We start from the raw sequence: 22,185 nt of genomic DNA, 5'->3' as shown, positions 1-22,185 counted from the left end.
TACATGGAACTTCAATGGGAGGATTGGAATCCACGTAGAAACATCTTCATTTACTTTAACATTAAATGATTGCACAATAAGATTGTTTTTTTTATTTTTAAATTTCCAATAAGTTACACCACTTAGTCTAACTTTATCTATGATTTTAAATTTAGTATGACTGCATAATCTTCCTTTTCTAACCGGGTTAAGATTGTCTACCCGAAATTGTTTGGATACACAATTTGACGCACCTAATTGCGTAACCACTAATGATGAACTAGGGTTGTCTAGCCGAAATTGTTTGGGTACACAGTGGATCCACAGTTTTGAGGTAACCACTAATGATGCCCTAGGGCGTTACTAGAGGCACTGCCTGATTTTCATCTCAGCTCCAGAGTACATATAATCAACGGAGATAAAGTAATCCTAACAGGCACTTCCGGAAGGATCAGCAACTGCAGAATGGATTTCGGAATGTGTCGTGGAAGAAGTCGCTGCACTGCTCGATGTTCTGTCAGGGTAAGGTGTTGCTGCACTGCTCGATGTTCTGTCAGGCTCAATAGCTCCACCACGTCTAACTCGGTCACGTATTCCCACACCAGGCAGATCTACGAAAGCAGGTTTTCTTGGCGATGGAACATTTTCTCGCTCGCTTGTCAGCATCGACACTACCTGCGACATTGAAGGCCTCAAAAACGAAGCTGCTTGCGTGCAGAGCAAACCAATTTTAATCACTCTATTCCCTTCCTCCGACGAATAACTGCCCTCCAATGTGGAATCTATAATTTCTAAAGCTCTTTCTGCTTTATACAGTCTCCATGTCTGGTTGCCCCACACACAAAAAGAACATAAAACATTTATTAGCAAGGTATCCCAATGCTATATATGAAGATTTTAGAAAATTTCCACCTGAAAGATGAGATCCATGTGAGCCATACCCCTTCGATGAGAAACTCTGTGCCTTGAGCCAAACTGTGATTCTTTCTTCCGCTCACAATCTCAAGTAGAAGAACTCCAAAGCTGAATACATCTGCTTTCTCTGTCAGTTGTCCGCGTAGGGCGTACTCAGGCGCCATGTAGCCACTGCATAATGTCATTTACAGTGAGCTCTCTATATCTTAACCATATTAAAAAGATATAAAATTTTCAGATATATGAGTTGTAGTTTACTCATATATTATAATTTATTAAATCAACAGTGACATCAAAAGGTTGAACTCGAGAGATAATTCTTACAAAGTTCCAGCAACTCTAGTGCTGACGTGGCTCTGATCTTCTCCCAGGAGTTTGGCTAAGCCAAAGTCGGCTATTTTGGGTCTGTGTTTATGGTCAAGTAAAATATTGCTTGCTTTAATATCTCTGTGAATGATGCGAATTTGAGACTCTTCGTGAAGATAGGCCAGACCACGCGCAGTTCCAACCATGATTTCATACCTCTCTCTCCATTTAAGCGAATGACCTTTTGTTGTATCTGTAATTAATACATATCCAGAAGTAAGAAAATTAGCAAGTTACATACACAAACTGAAATAAATCAATATCCATGGAACCATTAAGCCGTTAAAGAGCGAGAAGCAACCGAATATAAACTTGTCGAGACTACGGTTTTGGAGGTATTCGTAAACTAGTAGCCTTTCTGAGCTTTCAACGCAGCAGCCAAGCAATTTGACTAGATTTCTGTGTTTAACACGACTGACAAGATTTGCTTCATTCAAGAATTCAGCGTCTCCTTGCGATGAACCTATGTTCAGCCGTTTAACTGCAACCTCGCGTCCATCAGGTAGAACCCCCTGTACATCAATCAGCTTTAAATTATTTCTATTCTCCATCAGCAACTCTAGATTGCTGAACAAACCCCTAATTCAATTGAAAGCAATGATTTAACACTCACTTTATAGACGGACCCAAAACCTCCCTGGCCGAGTTTGTTCTCTGCTTTAAAATTGGAAGTAGCGTCTCTCAGAATATGGTACTTAAAAACTAGTTCCGGATTCACCTCAGGAATCGTTAAGCCGATTTCTCTGTCCTCACCTGCAAATACAATTGCATCGCATCTATTTATGTTGAGGTTTTTCAGTAGGCGAGCAGTTCATAAGATACCTGCTAATAAGGCGCACACTGAATGACCTACCAATATCCGGACCTCTGGTTAGACGAATCCGTTGCCAACGTTTCCGTCGAATCCACTTGCAGAGGCCTATAGATACAATTAATCCAGCCAGAGCAGCTAACACCCCTAGAACCATCGGAAGCACCTTAGAGCCTTTCCGTCCTGCAAATTTACACATATAGCCTATGTTTACTTACCGAATAAAATCTTAACAGGACCACTATAATCCGCCAGAGCTTATCTCGATATTGTAAATTGGCTATATGTTTTATTTCTCCAAATGAACAAAACCACAACCATGATAAGATCTGCGACAGAAATACCGGATTCTGGAGTACTCTGGCCTGGAGATGACGGCGAAATGATTGAAGTATTGAAAAAGCTATAAATTTCGTAATGCAAATCGCAGTTCCTACTTCGGTAGCGTGCTCCATTAGCTCCTGTTGCGCATGCCGTGGCCGAATTATTCGATCGACCCGCACCGGATATCTTTGACCGACCGGCAGCTAAGCACGACCGGCAATTTGTTGGGGTCAGATCTCTCCAACACTGGGCTAATATATAGATTTCCTGCGAATCTGAAAAAGTAGTACCGACTTTATCGGTAGCAAAAAGTTGGGGATTCTGCACAGCTTTCTCGATAGTAGTTAAGAGAACTTTCTCAGTAGTATTTCCGAACACCTCTGGGATCCAGCTTTTTTTGCTGTCGCAAACAAGATTCATAACCTCGCTTCTCTCATTATAATCGTTGTAAAAGTTACGATTCTCGTAACGTAAGAAGCAGTCGTTTAGCAAAACGAATCCAGATGTGTTGTTGTGACATTTATCAACAAGAAACGCTTTCGTCGCCGATGCGCACTGTTGGCAGTCCGAGGAATTTAAATCCCCCCTGCACTGGAGAAGCCCATAAGCAGCACTATTGCTGTTTTGGCCCTCAACACTAGTTTTGAATCCGGTTATAGAAACGTTCCCCACCAATGATTCAAGTACCCGGTCTAAATTATGCTGGAAATCGCTACCTTCTCTATATTCGTTGGTCCCGCAATCACCCCAATAGGAATTATTAAAATCCTCAGCTGCTAAGAGGTGCAGAGGCGTCCATGCACTGACGATAAGCAACATACAGTTGATTATTGATGTTTTCACCTTCATCGCCATTGCAGGGAAGGGCAAGAGCTCAACTCCTTTCTCTGGGTTAAGGCGCGGAAGACTATGTTAGTAATTACTTTCTCTGCAATTCAGAAGACCTTTGTGACTGATTCTGCAAGCACAGCACCCCCTCATGACTCCAAGTCCCCGCGGTTCTGCGTTTCTTTGAAGGATACGGTGATGCTGACGCTTCGGTGCGAGTCAACCACAATATTAAAGCAGAGTTCGCATTATATTTTTGAAAATTCGTTCGTTCATTTGTTTGTTTGAAATTTTGTAAGAAAATTTTTTTTTTTATTATTATTATTATTATTATTTAATTTCAAGTTCACAGTTAAGTTATACATCAAATTGTTTTATATGATTTATATGATTTTTTTGTTTATGGAATAAGAAAGTAATTTTGGCGTAGTCATTTTAACTATCAAATCTATTAAAGTTTGCATATTCTATCTCTCTAATTTTGAACATGTGACCTGTAATTATTTTGTTTGTATTTCTCTAAATTTGATTTATTACTTTAAGTCGAATAAATTTTAGTATGTTTTTAACTCTGAAACAGAAGTTATAAGTATGAGATTAGAGTTGCTAAGTAACCCATCTATACGTATGAGATTAGAGTTGCTAAGTAACCCATCTTAAGATTTAACAAAAAAATTATAAATTTCATTGGTTTTTTTATATATTTAAAATTAATCTATTAAAAATTATGATACTTTAAAATTATATCAAAATATAATAAAAATAAAAACATCGGACCATTAAAATATATTTAAAATTTATAAATAAAAATCAAAACATTAAAATAATTTAATTATATTTTAAATTAAAATGAATTAATGAAAGTCACGGAAGTTTATTTCACAAGTTTTTGGAAATTTGAAGTAAATATGAATACAAATTTTCCATATACAAACACCAAGGCATATGTGATTCCCATGTTGAGAGACGTGCAGTCTACCGAACAACTCTAGCTGTAACAATAACCGTGTCTCCTTCCTACCCGATTGCCTTCTAATGAAAAAAAAATGAAATTAATTATTTTAAAAAAATTAAGTATAGATTTTAAGCGCATTTATGTGGAAGTTAGGGGTTAAATTTGACGGGTCCCCTTACCTATCAGAAAAATTTTCAATAACAGTTTTACTTTTAAATTGCATTTCATATGACTTTTTGTATTTATTTTTACCCTGCACAATATTTTTCATATTTTCATATAAAACATAATCAATAAAAAACATCAATTTTATTTAACACTTAATTTAATAATAGCAAACACTGAAATTTTCAATAAACAATCAAACACTCAATTCTATATATACAGGTGGCATTTTGTTTAGTATTGGTAGCAAGTTTACAGTAACAGAAATATATTGAAATCCAAAAACATTTACTAAGATATAAGTTAACATAGATCGGTAGAAATCCAAAATTAAAAGCAGAAATCAATTATCTCTATCATAAGAGCATCTTGCCAGATTGTTTTGTTTGATTCATAAATGTTTTATTTTTTCTTGCCAATAAAATCTACAACGAAATTTCTTAAAACAACTTGACAAAGACTTTTAATACTAATCTGTTTTCTTTGCCATTGATTTCTGAGGATGAAGTAACTTCTACATTTAGTTATTATAATTGATTTCTTAAAGCATCTTTTTGAGGATGAAGTAATTTCTACATTTATTTATTATAATTGATTTCTTAAAGCATATTTTCTTGCCAATAAAATTATCTACAAAGAAATTTCTTAAAGCAACTTGAGAAAGACTTTTGATACTAATCTGTTTTGTTGCCATGGATTTCCGAGGATGAAGTAAAATTTACATTTTTTATTATAATTGATTTCTTAAAACATCTTGACAAAGACTTTTAATATTACGCTATTTTCTTTGCCATGGATTTTCTCAGGTTCAAGTAAACTCTACATTTATTTATTATAATTGATGAGTGCAAAGTGGATTGATCAACACAATACTTCATGTTCAACAATAATCATTGGTATTCACATCTATTTAAGATTTGTGAGACTTCACCTTGGCAATCCTCAACTCTATGTATTGGTCTGTCAGTTAAGACAATTGTGTAGTTAAAGGTGAAATTCACGATTAAAAACGCCATATTGATGTTTAAACGTGGCAATTGATTTTATGGTAAGAGAAATATACTATTCAACAGGTAAAACAATTGAAAGAAGATGATTTAATACAGCGACCATATCTTTGACTCCACGCATAGTAACACCAAGTAGAGCTTCAATTGTTAATTAAATGCAAAATTTCTGAAACAAATACATGAACTAAAGGGTTGTGTACTGTTTGATGCAAAATGTGAGTAATTTGGGACATAGAGAATGAACTTTGAAATGAATTCACAACACGAATTTTAGTTGTCTAATTAAATGCAAAATTCCTAGTGACAAGATCAAGTAAAAGAGTCTAGGCTTGTTCGTCCAAAAAAGAGTAGAGTCATTTAATTCACCAATAAATTAAGTTTGGCATTGTTGTAGAAAAATAGATGTGAGTTTTAGTACTTCAGAATTACTTGTTTTTCGCTTCTGCTAATTTGATTTTAATTACTTCGAATCTTAGGACACTTTCTCTTTTATATTAATTTATCTATTAATTCAAAAACAAAAAGTTTAAGTGGTTCCAATTAAATTGACAAATTAAATTAATTTTCACAATAAGACATAATGTACATAATACCATCACAAACCAAAGTAACATATATATATATATATATATATATATATATATAGAGAGAGAGAGAGAGAGAGAGAGAGAGAGAGAGAGAGAGATATTAACTGGAAAAAAAAAAAAACCGATTCAAATAATAAGAATCTTTAACCATCAGTCAACTAACTCAGTTCAACGCTACAATACCAAGCTACCCCTTAAATTCAATAAGATCATTGAAACGACAAAGGTAAAGTAACCACAAAATAACAGCGAAAAAATTGATTTCAAACTAAAAAGCAAAGCAATCTAAACAATCATAGTGTACTAACTAGCGCTCCATTTGGACCCTTTGAGTTTGTCCTCAGGTCAAAATTCCAGCACGCACTTCCACCAGATGAATCGAACTTGTTTCTCGTGTACATTATAACAAAAGATAAGCACTCTACTCTCAACAATGTAACCCTCTAACAAACCTCAACCTTTCCTTCTCCGCTATGCCCAACATCTAAAAGAAAGTGATTCATGCCTCCAGATTCATATTATAGGCAAACCCAACACTTTAAGTCAAGTTATTTCTGTCTCCTACATTTAAATAAAGCAAGGAGAAAAAATAAACTTTTATAAGGATTTTCGGTCAGGTTACATGATGAAACCAAGTGGCCATAAAATTATACATGTGCATTTCAAACTGAAGCCTCGAGCTCACTAGCCCCTGCCTTACCACTACTGGTCTTCTTCGGTAGCAGAGCATTGTGAATATTCAGCAACACACCACCATTGGCTATGGTCACCATGCTCAGAAGCTTGCTAAGCTCTTCATCGTTTCTCACTGCCAACAGAATGTGGTGTGGAATAATCCTCGTCTTCTTATTATCTCTTGCGGCATTTCCAGACAACTCGAACACCTCGGCCACGAGATATTCAAGAACAATAGCTAGGTAAATCAGAGCTCCTCCTCCGACACGCTCAACATACTTTCATGCTTTGAGAAACCTAGCAATACGCCCAACGGGGAAGTGAAGACCAGTGTTCGAGCTCCGGGAACAAATTTCTTACCATTAATTGATTTCCCTCTCGCTGGAAAAAAAAATACTTCATGCATTGTACTGAATTCGATTTGGCCAAATTCTTAATCGTACCAAACTGCATCATGGAATTTTCAATTTTTTTTTACCAATACGCCCGAATTCAATAACTGTGATATAGACCATTACACAAAGAAACATTATGGAAGGGCTTCCAACCACCTGTCCGTGATGGCCTAAGTGGATTAGTCATAGTCGTTGATGGCTTGCTCCTTGATCTTATAGTTAAGCTTTTCCCCATGAAGGGTTAGGGTAACTAACCCCTACCTTCACTTCTTCCTTTCTCTACCATTTTGCACTTGCAAGATGGGCAGAGCGACTCAGCAATTTCGGGCAGATCCAACTAGATGTTCACTAAATTTACCCAGCCTCCACACAAGTAATCACTTGGCACAGTCTTCAGGGACTTACATTCTTTCTGAGAATGAGTTTACTTAATCCATTTAAAACTTGGCTAAACTTTGCGACTCTTTTACCTCGTAGGGATTACACCATCGTGGTTTCAACCAGATTTCAACCTTATGGCATTCTGACAAGTTTCAATGGAGGGTTTCTCTCAGCATGAGAATGAATTTACTCATCGAATGCCAGTTCCCAAGGTAACATGCCCGTTGCAGGGAAAACCCATAATTGTTTGTTTACACTAAATGTTTTTCTAGGGTTTCTTCTAATGTTATTGAATGAATTTGGCAAGTTGAACTTCGTTGCCCACCAAGTCCTCTGGCTTCACGAATTAAGTTTTCAGGCTCACCCATGAACCCAGCAAAATTTTCAAGGTATGCCTCCAAATACTTAATAGTTTCTGTTCTAGTGCCTTCTCTTCAGCGTTCAAGACCAAGCCCCAAATTTTGTCTCTTTGCAAGTACCCACAACAGATTCCTTGCAATGAATCTTTCCTAGCAGAGTCTAAGAGACCATATCTTATGGATTTCCTATTTGGATTTTTACTATTTCTCCATTATAGGGTCAGTTCTGAAATATTAACGAAATAAGCAGACCTGTGCAAGGGTTCTAGTTATATTTTCACATTATACAGTCCTTAAATTGTTACTATGATGGATTTAATTTTTGTTATGTGTATATAACATTATGCTTCTATTTATAAATTAAACCTTGTAGCCCAACCTCTCGACGAGGGTCTCGGCCAGCGAGACTGGTGCTCGAGCATGATATAGTTTGTCTTTTTCCTATGAATTTTTTGAACAATGGACTTCAGTGATTAGGAAATTGCAAATATTATTGCCAAACAATTCTTGGTTAATTCTATGTTTAATTTTGGCTTCTTGTATTTCCTTGCCAATTCGAATACTTGTCTTTTTATATGTTTTGTACTGGGTTTCTTTCTATTGGTTATGTACACATGGTTACAAGTATTTTCCACCCGATTTTATTGTCAAGTTTGGTTAATAGTTTCATTCTTTGGTTCCAAAGAGGGACAGGACTTGGCTGCCAATTCCTCTACCGTGGTTGGGTCTCAACCCTCTCCAGGACCATCAACAACCCTTAATAAATATTCCTTAGGAAAATTAATAATAATAGTTTATTTTGTTTATTTCCCCCTAGCCTGGTTGTTTCCTATTAAATTTCCAACCTTCTTTCAGGTTAGTCATAAAAAAAGAGGCTACTCTTGGTTACCTCTCAAGTCCCACTCAGGTACCCACTCCCACTATCCAGTTACGGCTTAGTCTCAGGGATAACATACAGTCACAAATATACTCATTCTGTTAATTAAATATAAAGAAAATAATATTGTGTACGCATGTGTGGATTTTTGTTACTTTCATTTTTTTCACTAAATATAAACATAAGAGCATTGTGTATGCATGTAATATTTTCTGTAACTTTCCAATGACACTTATACACACTGTTTTTATAGTTTGCAAACCTGTCATATTAATATAAAGAGGTAAAGTTTACACAAATCCACTATTATGCAGTACAGGGTTTCTTTTCTTTCCACATATTCATTTTTTGACACTGTAACAGAATGAATAAGAGTAATTAAACCAACTATTTTTTACTGACAGAATACAGACAAGCATACAAATTTACTAGTAATCACTTATCTGATTCACGGTCTTCCAAGAATTCAACAAGGCTGAGTTGATCCTCTCGACAATTGGAAGGGCAATTACATCCACTTCTACCCCCCTAGCTTCTACTTTAGTGAAGTATGAAAAATATTATCAGAATCCAGCAATAGACATCATGACTAACTGGCCGAGGTCCATCTCAAGATTAACTCTAGGCAACATAATTCCAACATCACATACCCTTTCTTTTTTATCCCCCAAGACTCCAAGAAAGCAGAATCCCTCTCTCCCAAGAGATTTCTCCTTTATACCAGGGAGAGAGTGGTAATTTTCATAACTGTCTAACTCTTGAAATTTGTTACAAGTCAACACTCTTGAACTCCAACAATTTTTATTCGCATAATATTTATGTAAAATTAAATAATTCACAAAGTCCACTAAGATTCCCGAGCCCACTTACTCATGGTCTCATGTAATTAATAAAAACGAAAAAAAATAACTAACAGTAATTTATGTTACCAGGGGGTGTTACATCTTCCCCCCTTGGCGTAACATCATCCTCGATGTTTACTCTAGCCAACGGAACAAATCAGGATAGGCTTGCTGCATAAGATTTTCATCTTCCCAGGTGGCATTCTCAGGGCTAAAGTGCTTCCATTGCACCTTAACCTAGGTGAAAACTCGCTTCCGCAACGTTGCTTCTCTCCGATCGAGGATACAGAACAGTTCTACCAAGAACTCTCCATCCAGTTCAACCTGTCAAACTACCATTAGCTGACATTAGTTCATATATCCTCAATTCATTGTGTACATATTTTTTTTTAATTTAATTCATCACTTACCTGTATGTCTTTCTTGTTAACAATGTGTCTGGAGTCATATTCATATTTTTTTAACAGGGAAACATGGAAGACATTATGAACCTTTACATAGCTTGGGAGAGCAAGTTGATAAGCTACTGACCCTATTCTTTCCAAAATCTGGAAAGGTCCAGAGTAGCGAGGTGCTAGTTTAGCACAACCACGCCACTGTAGGGTACTTTTCATGGGTTTAATTAGTACATAAACGTGGTCCCCCACCTGGAACTCTTTATGAGTTCTTTTCCTACCTGCATACATTTTCTACCTATCTTGGGCAACTTTCAAATTCTACCGAACTCTTTTAACCCCTTTCTCTATTTCCTTGAGCATATCAGGTCCTAACATCATCTTGTCTTCTAGACTACTTCCTTTTGTAGGTGTTTTACATATTTTTCCATATAGTACCTCATATAGACTCATTTTTAATGTTCATGGCATTTGTTATTATAGGCAAATTCAACCAAGTGGAGGTATTCTTTCCACTTGGTTTGTTGTTGCATTACATACATTTGTAACATGCCTTATAGTACTTGGTTCACTCGTTCGGGTTGACCATCGATTTGAGAATGGTATGTGATGCTAAATTGCATTTGTGTACCTAGCCCCATAAAAAGATCCTTCCAAAACGCAGACGTGAACTTCACATCCCTATCCGAAATCACCACATTCGACTGCCATGCAGTCGAAATATTTCTCTCATAAAGATGTCTGCAATTTCCAATGTCTTATAGGTAGATTTAATAGGAATAAAGTGGGTTGTTTTACTTAATTTTTCTACCACCACCATGATAGAGTCATATTGTTTTTTTCTTTCGGTATACCAATTATAAAATCTAGCATAATCATGTCCCATTTCCATTCAAGAATAAGGACAAGATTGAGAAATCCTATGGTGTGTTGATGCTTAGCTTTTACCACTGGCATTCAAAACATTTAGTCAGATACTTAGTGATGTCTTTCCTCATACCAAGCCAAAAATACTCCCTCTTTATGGAAAAGAATAATTTTTGGTACCCTGGATGAGCAGCATAGGGACTACAGTGATATTTATCCAAAAACATATGCTTAATAACCATTTGATTAGGAACATATATCCTTCCTCTTTAAGTCAACTGATTTTTACCATTTATACTATATTCAAATTGCTTACTAGAGTTCTGCATTTGCTTGGTCTTCTACCATAAAAATTCATATTTTGGATCCTTAAGAGCAGCTTATTTAAGTTGTTCATATACATCTAATTCAATGCGGTGGTACCGAATTTCAAAAACACACTACACCTTACTACTTAAAGCGTTCACTACTCGGTTCTCCTTTCCTTTAAGGTGTCTTATATCAAAATCGAACTCACTCAGAAATGCAGTCCACTTGACATGTCGTGCTTTCAAATTAGGTTGTTTGAAGAAACTGGTTAAACTACTATCATTTGTCATTAATAGAAATTTCTTCCCCAGTAAATATTGTCGCCACACTCTTAAAGCATGCACTACTACACTAATCTCTAAATCATACGCCGAATACCATTGCTCATGATCCTTCAACTTACGTGACTCGTAATCTATTACGTTTCCCTCCTGCATCAATACTCCTCCCACTCCTTCTCGAAATGCATTCGTGCATACTATAAACTCCTTCTCTGGATCAGTAACTTTTAACACTGTCGTTGATGTCAATAAATGTTTCAATTGTTCAAAACTGCGTTGGCATTCAATGTCCACTTGAAATTTCTCCCTTTCTTTTGTATAGATGTTATGGGGTAAGAAATTTTGGAAAACCAATCAATGAAATGACGATAATATCCGGTTAATCCCACGAAAGACTAAATGTCCGCAACATTTCTAGGAATAGGCCAATCCAGGATAGTTCTAATCTTTTTCTGGATCAACAACAAAACCTTCAGAAGATACTACAATTCCCAAATATTGTATCTGTTGCTTGAAAAAGTCACATTTACTGAATTTGTCATAGAGTTGGCTTTGTCTTAAGGTTTGTAGAACTATTTGCAAATGTTCCTTATGCTCATCTTCATTCTTTGAGTCGATCAGGATATCATCAATAAAAATAAGAACAAACTTGTCTAAATAGGGGTGAAGATTTCCATTCATCAAACTCATGAAGGTTGCAGGAGCATTTGTAAGCCCAAAGGGAAACACAATAAACTCATAGTAACTGTAACGTGTTATGAATGTTGTTTTACAAATGTCCTCATCCTTAATTCTAATTTGACGATACCCAGATCGCACTTCAATCTTAAGGAAGACCAAGGCACCCTTAACTTGGTCAAACAAATCATCGATTCTCTGCAAAGGCTACTTATTTTTGACATTTAATTTATTCAACTGTCTATAATTGATACATAATCGCAAGGTGCCATCTTTTTTCTTCACGAACAACACTAGTGCTCCCAAGGGTGATACACTCGGGTGAATGTATCCCTTATCGAGTAGCTCTTGTAATTGCATCTTAAGTTCGGTTAACTCAAGGATGCTCATACGGTATGGGGCTTTTGACACTAGGGTTGCTCCAGGAACAAGTTCTATGGTAAAATCAATGCTCCTTCTTGGTGGTAACCCCAAAATCTCTTCTAGGAATACATCTACAAATTCTTGAACTATAGGTATGCTTTCCATAGAGGTCATATTATCCTTGTTGTTGGTATAACCCACCTGTACTACAAAAAATTGACAACCTTTCCGGGCACATTTCTTCAATTGATTTGTAGTAATAGATCGCAACTTAATATTTCTTTTAATACCCTGAATTTCTTGTCTATTCCCTCCTTCTGTGAGGAAATTAAGTGTTTTATATTTACAATTTATCAGGGTCCAATGCCCCTCCAACCAATCCATCCCAATCGGCACGTCATAAGATCCTAGAGGTAACACATTTAAATCTACCATGATTTTTTGTCCTCCCATTTCTACAAGACAACTTTCCACCTTGGCGGTTACCTTCTGTTTGGCCCCAGTGGCTAGTTGTACTAACCAAGAGATTTTAAACTTAATACTTGGAAATTGACATAACTCAACTATTTTCAAATTGACATAACTAAGACTTTCCCCTGGATCAACTAAAATAGAGATAGGATGGTTAACTATTTTACCTTCAAATTCTAACATCACAGGTTGATACTCTGCTTGACGGTCTTCCAGGGATGCATTAATTCTTGGTATATTTCTAGCCACATCTCCCACAATAGAGGCTTCTTGAACACTCATAGTTGGTTTTGTCCTAGCCCGGTGGGGAAAGTTCTTGTAATAGTGCGGTTCCCCACAACCCCAGCACTGCAGGCTAATGGGGGCGGCTTCTGTGGTTGTCTCGATTCTAATTTATTTGGTACTTCTGTCTGTTTGAATTCATCAGGCGATCTAGTTTTTTGTTGGATTTTCCCTAAGGATCCTCCCACTTTCTTCCTGGGTACATATTTATTACTAGGAAGCTTGGTGGTCTTATGATGATTCAGAAAAATTTTCTGTCCTTTTTTACCCGTATAGACTTTGTTGTTTTCTCCTTTTTCCGCATTTTCTAATAATAAATATGAGCTTTCCTTATGGTCTCGTCCATTGTCTTAGGATTATCGAACTCCAACCTCTCCTTCATGTATGACAACAGTCTTCTTATAAAAAGTTGCACCTTTGCTTTCTCCTCTCGTATATAAGGGACATAACATAACAAAGACTCAGGTAAAGTTGGTTACAAACTCATCCATGGAATGTTGCCCCAATTTTAGATCATGAAACTCTTTCTCCTTCTCATCGTAGAATCTTTTTGCTAGATATTTATCCTTACAATATTCTTGGAAGGTGTCCCAAGTCACTTATTGCTCATCAATGCTACACATTATTTTGATTTCCTCCCACCATAAGGTGGCTTTACCTTACAACTGATAAACCGTTATCCTAGATTTTAAGTTATCATCATACTCATAAATCTGAAAATACTTATTCATATTAATGAGCCAAGCCTTTGTAGCCTCTTCTACTTGTCCATCAAACTGTGGGGGCTTTATTTTTTTAAATTCCCCCTATAATTCTATCTTTGGCCTTTTAGCACCCCTATCACTAGAGGTGTTACCAGACCCTTCCTCATTATCCATTGAATCTCCTTCACTTTCTACATGTTCTCTCTATTGTCGTTGTCCCTCCTCCCTATTTCCATTATCTGTACTAGGATCTGGATTCCTCTGATTTTTTCTATCTGCGAGACTTTTCAAGGTCCTTTCTTGTTCCAGCCTTAATCTCCCATTATCGACACTTAAATTAGTCATCTCAACTCACAATTGTTGGACAGTCTCTAACAACATAGCATTCACATTTGTAGTGCCTTCCCCTAATTGGACCCACACCTCTGGATTGGTCCCAGCTCCCGCTACGAGTCCCCTACATGGGGTAGCTCCAACTCCCCTCCTCATGTTGCTTCAGCTACTCCTCACTTCCTCTCTGTGCATTATGAACACTTAGGTTATTTTCAATTTCCCACAAGGTCACAGTGCTGCAACCTGTGGCTCTGATACCACTTGTCACATACTTACCACTTAACACATAATTTAACCAAGCATATATATATATATATATATATATATATATATATATATATATATATATATATATATATATATATATATATATATATATATATAGTACCTGAAGATTGTGCCAACTGATTACCTGTGTGCAGGATGGGTAAATTTAGTGAACATTTGGTTGGATATGCCCGGATTCATTGAGTCGATCTGCCCAACTTGCAGGTGTGAAATGGTGGAGAAAGGAGGCAGTCGAGGTAGGGGTTATTTACCTTAACCCTTCCCAGGTAAACCTCAACTGTCAGATCAAGGAGCAAGCCATCAACGGCTATGACTAATCCACATGTTCCATCACAGACTGGTAGTTTCCAGTTGGAAGCCCTTTCAGAATGTTGTGTTGTGTAATGGTCTATATATATATTGACAAATTAAGGTCAGAGTATCGGCAAACCAAGGTCACTGATAAACTTAATAATCTGTGAAAATATCAATTGTGTAATTATTTAAAACATGACGTTCACCTTTGAAACATCTGAATGGGTATTACCGATGTGTGACTTGGGTTAACACATTTTCTTTTTAAATATATGGGGTTGATCTTATTGGCAACTGTCATCACTGTCTAACACTTGGAATTCGTTATAGGTCATTCCTCTTGAACTCGAACAATTTTTATTCACATAAAATTTATGTAAAATTAAATAATTCACAAAGTCCACTAGGCTTCTCGAGCACACTTACTCATGGTCTCATGTAATTAATAAAAAAACAAATATCTACTAGTAATTTATGTTACCAGGGGGTGTTACATCTTTCAATGAGATTTCATTTCATCGTGGGTTCGAGGCACTATAAAAACTTAACAAGAAAATAAATAAGAGTAAGTTATACCTGTTAATTTTTTAATGTTGGCTGGCCTGATTCCTGTTGATATCTTACTAGCAGTCATCTAGCCCTCCGAAGTCCCCCTACTATTGTTTATCCCATATCTTCAGCTAGACTAGCCATGAATAAAATAGGTGACGTACATTAATGCTGCTCTGCCACCCTCTAACTCTTGTGTCCTGCTAATACTTCACAATTCAAATTTTCACCCCATTAATTTGCAAGAAGCTCTGGACTGGGCCTGTGCACCTGGTTATGCAGATTGTGTCCCTATACAACCTGGCGGGTCTTGTTATGCGCCCAAAACGTTTTTTGCCCATGCCTCATTTGCATTCAACAATTTTACTGAAAGAACATGAAGGCACAAGGTTCCTGTGATTTCAAGGGTGTTGAAATGGGCCATAGATGTCAGCCTAAGTAAGCCCAATAATATTAATATACCCCTTCACCTAATCTGTTAAAAAATGGAATGTATGTTCATTTTATTATATGGTTTGTTTGTTGTTTGAGAAGTTGATTTTTATGCAAGGCATTCTTCTAAATGCTTGTGTTTCTGTCATTGGCCGCACAGGTTATCCCAACTGCTTCTAAGAATTGAGAGAAACTATGGCATTTACCAATATAAACTATTTAGCGTCCTTTGTCATGCTATACAATACTCAACTATTTTCTGGCATAGCTAATGTAATTCTACATGCATGATAATATCTTTTGCAACCAAAAAACAATTGGTTTTATGGTGCAAAATAGTGTGTTCAATGTTTTTTTTTTCAAGTTCTAGTGGGCAAGAAGTTGATGATATAAACAGAGTGCATCCTAAACTTTTACACTCAGGTTGAATTTGTTTCTATGGTTGTCAGTGATTATCGCTCTTCTTGTTCCCTCTGAGAACATGCTTCCATGAGAGCAGTTAATACAGGAGTTGGATGCATTTGGATTTCAAAGACTTGGTAGGGTGCCTATCACACAGTTTGGTCAAAGCAACCATAAAAATTTAAAATACATTTTCATAGGTACATCATATCGATGCCATTCATATGATTTCTTTATTAATCGTAGATGATGTTAGACCATATGATAAGGATTGGATTGTTGAATATTTATTGGTCTCCTACATTTAAAAATTGATGATGATACATGCATTAGCACCAACCTCTCGAAGTTGTCAATGTCTCTTCCATCAAAATTTAAGGCACCCAAAGATTTATAACCCCAAATGTCGCACTTTAGATCCAATTATATCTATTAATTATGTTGGAAACATGCAAATTACCTTGGATTGAGATGTAAAAATTGAAAAGCTAGCAAATCACCCTCGGATTGGAATCTGAAAATTGAGAAAGGAAGAGACGCCATTCCTATTAGGAAATGTAGGAAGTGAAGCCCTTTAGTTGCATTGATGGAGGATTAAAAAAAGATGGTGAAATTGTGGAAATGACCATGTGTCATCTATATATTAAAATTTAATAAAACATTGTTGTCGATCTTTGATTTCTAATATATATATATATATATATATATATATATATATATATATATATATATATTTGATATAGGAAGGAAATAACACATAAACATATATTTAAAATCTGGGATTGAGTTGTCTTGAATCTCTTGCAATGTAATGTAAGAAAAGACTATTAAATGTCAGGTAAATTAGATTCAATTTGATTTTACATTAGATTAAAGAAATTATTTCATATGCAATTTCCTCTTGTTTTGTTGTATGTACATAAACTTTGGATCATGTGATTCAATTTTGACATGTATATTAAAATATAATAAAAAAATATTAAATAAGTTTGTTTATGTAATTTGACATTGACATACGTATTGGAATATAATAAACAAAAGAGTGAAATAAATTTGTTTTTCCTTAATTGTTATAATTCTATTTTTCTAATGTAATTTCATTATATAAAACAATGTGTGAATGTGAATGTTATTAATTATTATAAATAGTGTTATTTTTAAATTTACAAATATTTTTTAATGATTATAATATAATTAATATTAAATTAGCCCCAAGGGTTAGCTCAGTTGGTCAAAAACTGTGCCTCGCCATTGGGAGGTCACAAGGTCAATTCTACCCAAAGCCCTTGGGGTTAGGTCTTGCCAGTAGGCTAAGGGGCGATTAGCCCATATTTTTCCATGGACATAGTGACCACTCACTGACCAAGGTGTTCGTGAACCACACTAAAAAAATAAATAAATAAATAAAAATTAATATTAAATTTATTATCATCTTGTTTTGGTTGAAAAACATACTTAATTTTAATCTCCAAAAAAATCAAAAAACATCCTAGATCTATGATATAAATAATGTAAGAATGAAGTGCTCTATAATGACCTGAATTGCCCTTAGAATAGCGATAAAAACATTAGTCTCGCTATAATAGAATTTCCCTTGAGGTAGAGGAATTTAATCGTACAAGGTGTGAAATGGGACTAAGAAAATGGAGGTTTTTAATGATAAAATAACAATCCTTCAAGAAAGAAACAAAGCCAAAAAGTAAGAGATCCACACATATGTGCCAAACATGATAGGATAAAGATGAGTAAGAGTCTAGAGGGATAGTAGAGATAGTGTAAGGTTGTTCTCTAAATCCTACATGAAAGGATAATTTGGGGCACAGGTTGAGCTCTCTAGAATATAATGTCTATTGTATGTTATATATTAATGATTTTGTTCCTCCATGCATACCAAGCAGTTTTTTAATTTATTATTTACTTTCCTTTGCACGTGGTGCAACTATAAAAAGATGATTACAAGACAAGAAGATTTTTTTATGAAACCACTATCCCCTAACTAACCTTAAACCCTTACCATTATGACCTAGCATATCCTTTGTTTTTCTTAACCTATAACCATTATTTTTTATGAAACCACTATCCCCTAACTAACCTTAAACCCTTACCATTATAACCTATCATATCCTTTGTTTTTCTTAACCTATAACCATTACTTTTTTTAACCATGACTAGGGGAATTTATATTTATAAAATTATAGCTGAGCATATAGTTAAATTACATCATAATGTTTGTTTCAATTAACGAGGTACACCAAAACTTTGACAAGTACATTATGATAGTAGAGTATGTCTATCTATTTGTACAAAACATCCTAGTATTTTTTGATGCTATATATTCTATAATATAAACCTAGAATTCTAATAACCTTGGAACACGTGATGCCTAATAGAAGGGATGATGACTAATTGCTTATTATTTCCTTATAATTAGAGGCTTATGGTCTTTCTTTATCATTTCCATATCTTTGACAAGGTAGTGCACTATTTTTTCTTGTTTGGTTCCCCCTAGGTTGAATTAATAGACAATCTTTGGTTAGAATCCCTTAATTGATCCCCCTTTCTCAAATCTAGGGCCAAATTTATGAGAAGATTGCACTATGCTACCAGTATTCCTATCTCTAGTTCAACTTCATAGGAGTCCCCATACTTGCTACTATTTGTGAAGTTACCTAGAGTTCACTCTCATGCAATTTTGAGGTGATTGTAAATATAGAAGTCCTATTGCATTGGATATGCTTCTTATGGCTTCTAGGATTCTTCTAATTTCTTGAAACTCTTTGAAGTCCATCAGGTTTGCACATAAACCAATATCCTCACCGAGTTCCAAATTCCTAATTCTACTTAAATTCTAAATCCCTTGCCAAACATTTAGGTACCAAACAATGCTTATAATACTTGAATTCCATAATAGAGGATGAATCCAAGTATTCAAGTAAAAACTAGATGAATGCAATATATCTAGAGGAATGGCCAAGGAGTATCTTATGCCTATGATACTCAAACTAGGGAAAAATTTAAGACTCAAAAATCACCCTTTATTTAATGAATCCAATGAGGGGGCTAGCTTGGTAACTTACACTATATCATAAACAACAAACCAAACACAATTAGAATTAAACCAATGTGAAACCTTACAAGTTTAAGTAGACTTGAAATTATAGCTTCCTACCAATGTTTTCCATTCAACATGACAATAATCCCATTCTAAGCAGGGAATATCAACCTCATGCACATTCATGTTTATAATTAATGTGTAAATACGGGTATCACACTTCTTCTCACAACTAGATTGACAATGAGAATGAGTCAAGTGTTGCAAGTTATGCGATGGATTTAATGCCTGATACTTGTCATTGTACCTAGAGTAATGAATGAAATGTTGATTAATTGTTACATTGACATTGAAACCCCTTCTTTAAGGTTGATGCCATATTTGCAAATTGATTTGCTTCATAGTTGTTCTTCTACAAAATATCATACGATGAGTTTTAATGAAATTACTTGCCTCTTGTTTTGCTTAAACACAATAGATGTTAAAATATTATCTACTAGCATGAAGTTAAGAACTATATGGTTGATGATTTCCTTTTTCTCCCAACACAACCAACAATTGGATGCAAGAGCTTTTAGCTATTCTCATGTCATTCTATAGAGCATGAGCTTCTACTTGATCATTGGAAAAAATTCCAAGTCTACATGTCAATGAGGTTTCTCTTGTTCCTTCAAGGTCCATGACAAACACACCCCTTTACACCTTATACTACTTAACATCTAACCATTATTACTAACCCACCCTTAAGTAATATGAAGTCAATAACATCCTAACCGATAACCCATATAACACACTAACCCTATAAGTTTGACTAGTGTCATAATTAACATGAACCCTAAATGCTTATAACCCCTAGAATCCTTAATAACATTAACTCCACATATAACACCAGAACCTCTAATTAGTTTTAAACTCCACACACTCTAAATACTTTATTGTCACTTGATGTAATGGGATTAGGGGAAATTTTAGGGGCTAATATTCCCAGGTGGTATAATTTTGCATGGTTTTTCTAAAAATATGATTCATAAATTTCCATCTTTTCTAAAAATGATTTGCCCAAGTGTTATATTATAAAATTATTTTACCTTAAAAATCACCAAAATTTTATAGAGACCATTCAAAATCATTAGAAATATGAACATGACTCCAAAAATATTGCCAATAAGTTTACATTTGGTATATTAGGGGCTAGTAAGATTCACCAATATTTCTAAATGTTAATATAAATTTTCATTCTTCAAATCTTTCCTAAAGGGGATAGACTTTCCAATGATAATGTAAAAAATTCAAAGTATATGACAATTTAAATTATAACATCATTTGCAATCAACCACACAATGTGCAATTGTCAAATTGATAAAAGAAACAAAACAAAAAGAATTGTCATTTAATAAAATGATATAGACTTTTGATAAAGGAAACAAAGATTTTACTTTCAATTGATAGAACGTAATAGACTATTAATAAAGAAAGCAAAGACTTTGTTATTATTGAATAACGTGAAATAGATTATTAATAATAAAAAAAAACAAAAAATTTATTAACATTTGATGAAATGATATAAATTTTACAAATTTATTGTATAAACAATCAAAATATCTAACTATTCAAACTAAAACATCATGCATAATCAATAACACAATACCCCATTCAAAATAAAAATGAAAATATTTTTACCAAAAACTAAATAGAAAAATCTTTTCACCAAAACCTAAATTTTCAAAATAAAAATATACAACAATTCAAACTAGAACATTATTTTATTAAGAATGAAAACGTATTTTCACTTAAACCTAAACTAAATTATAAAAGTAAATGTTCAAAACACACAAATTCGAGCCAAAAGATAAAATTTACCACTAATATCTAATGATATAATTTCAAACTTGCCATATCATTTTCTAAACTTTTACCACTTTTATTATTTTTCAAATTATAATTTTTAATTAATTAAATTTCTTCCCATACTTGTACTAATACGAGATTTTTTTTTCCCATAAATATGTTTTATTGTTTCGTGATATGCATAACAACGAAATAGGTTCAAATTTACCTGTGAATGATGTATCATAACATTCACTTGAATTGTAACATGGGAGTGGAATTGTTATGGGTTTAAAGTAATAAAAATGGTCACGGTAGGCCTGGATTATTTTTAAATGCCTTGAGGTTCATTTGAGGTTTGTTGGAGGTTCACTGAGGATGGAGAGATGTTTTGCTTGTGTTGGGAAGAGATTGTTGAAGAGAATTATTGAAAACACATAAATTGCACAAGAAGCTTCATTTTCTCTTTCGGAGGAATCCTCTTCTTCAAATTGGTATCATATCCAGTAACTTCTGGTTCATACGGGTATTTATCTTTTAAACTCCCTCAAAAGATAACATGGAACCAAGAAGAAGATCTGTTTCATTCAGAGAACTTCAGAAAGAAGAAACACAAGAAAATAATTTTGATATAGCAAATTTGTTTCATAATGCATCATCTTCAATGATTAACTCTGTAGAAATAGAGTCAATAGAAATTCATCCATTAGCCCGATGGGCTCCCCCTTCCATAATCCCATCAGAAGTTTATGGTGATTTATCTGTGTTTCATTTCAAAGCTATAACTAGAGTCACTGTTAAAGAATGTGTCTCTCAAATCCAAGAAAATGTCAAATCCATTCAAACCATTTCCCTTTTAGATCCTAAAAAGATTCAGGAAGGAGCTCGAAGGCATGGTACTTCTTATCTACATCTTGGTTGTATCCGAGTGGGCATAAATTCTTTAACCCACAGAGGGATTAATACATATGTGTTGGCTACTATCAGAGATCTCACGCATAACAGATATATAGATTCATTAATTGGTGGTATCGTGGCTCAAATGGTCATGTATGGTTTGATTACCACCGAAATTTCTCAATATATGTGTATGATGAACACATTAAGGACATCCTCCAATTGCAAATCAAAACTAGTGGTTTTGATATGAAAAGAAAAAGGACAAACATTGCAGATCATATTAAAGGGT

At 34.8% G+C, this 22,185-nt stretch overlaps 2 protein-coding genes and 1 pseudogene across 2 annotated transcripts in view; all 3 read right to left on the bottom strand.

Moving 5' to 3' along the window:
• Positions 1 to 408: 408 nt before the first annotated feature.
• Positions 409 to 1,058, bottom strand: LOC149241713 (cold-responsive protein kinase 1 pseudogene; annotated as a pseudogene).
• Positions 1,059 to 1,819: 761 nt separating this feature from the next.
• Positions 1,820 to 3,250, bottom strand: LOC149241712 (cysteine-rich repeat secretory protein 38-like). The gene is made up of 3 exons (XM_089370633.1): positions 2,416 to 3,250; positions 2,114 to 2,254; positions 1,820 to 2,013 (listed from the first exon to the last, which is right to left on the bottom strand). The coding sequence occupies exons 1-3, from the start codon at positions 3,248 to 3,250 to the stop codon at positions 1,820 to 1,822; spliced, it is 1,170 nt and encodes a 389-aa protein (XP_089226759.1).
• A 3,352-nt stretch (positions 3,251 to 6,602) lies between these two features.
• The window catches only part of LOC149241711 (putative histone H2A.1), a 28,043-nt gene continuing 12,460 nt past the window's right edge, over positions 6,603 to 22,185 (bottom strand). Inside the window, exons 2-3 of the mRNA XM_089370631.1 lie at positions 11,444 to 11,554; positions 6,603 to 6,874 (exon numbers count right to left, since the gene is read on the bottom strand). Coding sequence (XP_089226757.1) covers positions 6,603 to 6,874; positions 11,444 to 11,554 — 383 coding nt within the window. The remainder of the gene's footprint in view (positions 6,875 to 11,443; positions 11,555 to 22,185) is intronic.

Source organism: Pinus tabuliformis, chromosome 8 (genome assembly GCF_031772625.1).
Source record: "Pinus tabuliformis cultivar Carrire ecotype Pingquan chromosome 8, CPIR1, whole genome shotgun sequence".
In the NCBI taxonomy this organism is placed as follows: Eukaryota; Viridiplantae; Streptophyta; class Pinopsida; order Pinales; family Pinaceae; genus Pinus; species Pinus tabuliformis.
Note: the sequence above shows the minus strand (reverse complement) of the source record. Positions and strands in the feature narration are given on the sequence as shown.

Excerpts from the sequence above, each read along its gene's own strand:
- LOC149241712 (XM_089370633.1), bottom strand. The coding sequence starts at position 3,250 with ATGGCGATGAAGGTGAAAACATCAATAATCAACTGTATGTTGCTTATC. Across the intron at positions 2,255-2,415 it reads CCAGAGTACTCCAGAATCCG|GACGGAAAGGCTCTAAGGTG; the intron begins GTATTTCTGTCG and ends GTAAATTTGCAG. Across the intron at positions 2,014-2,113 it reads AACCAGAGGTCCGGATATTG|GTGAGGACAGAGAAATCGGC; the intron begins GTAGGTCATTCA and ends TTGTATTTGCAG.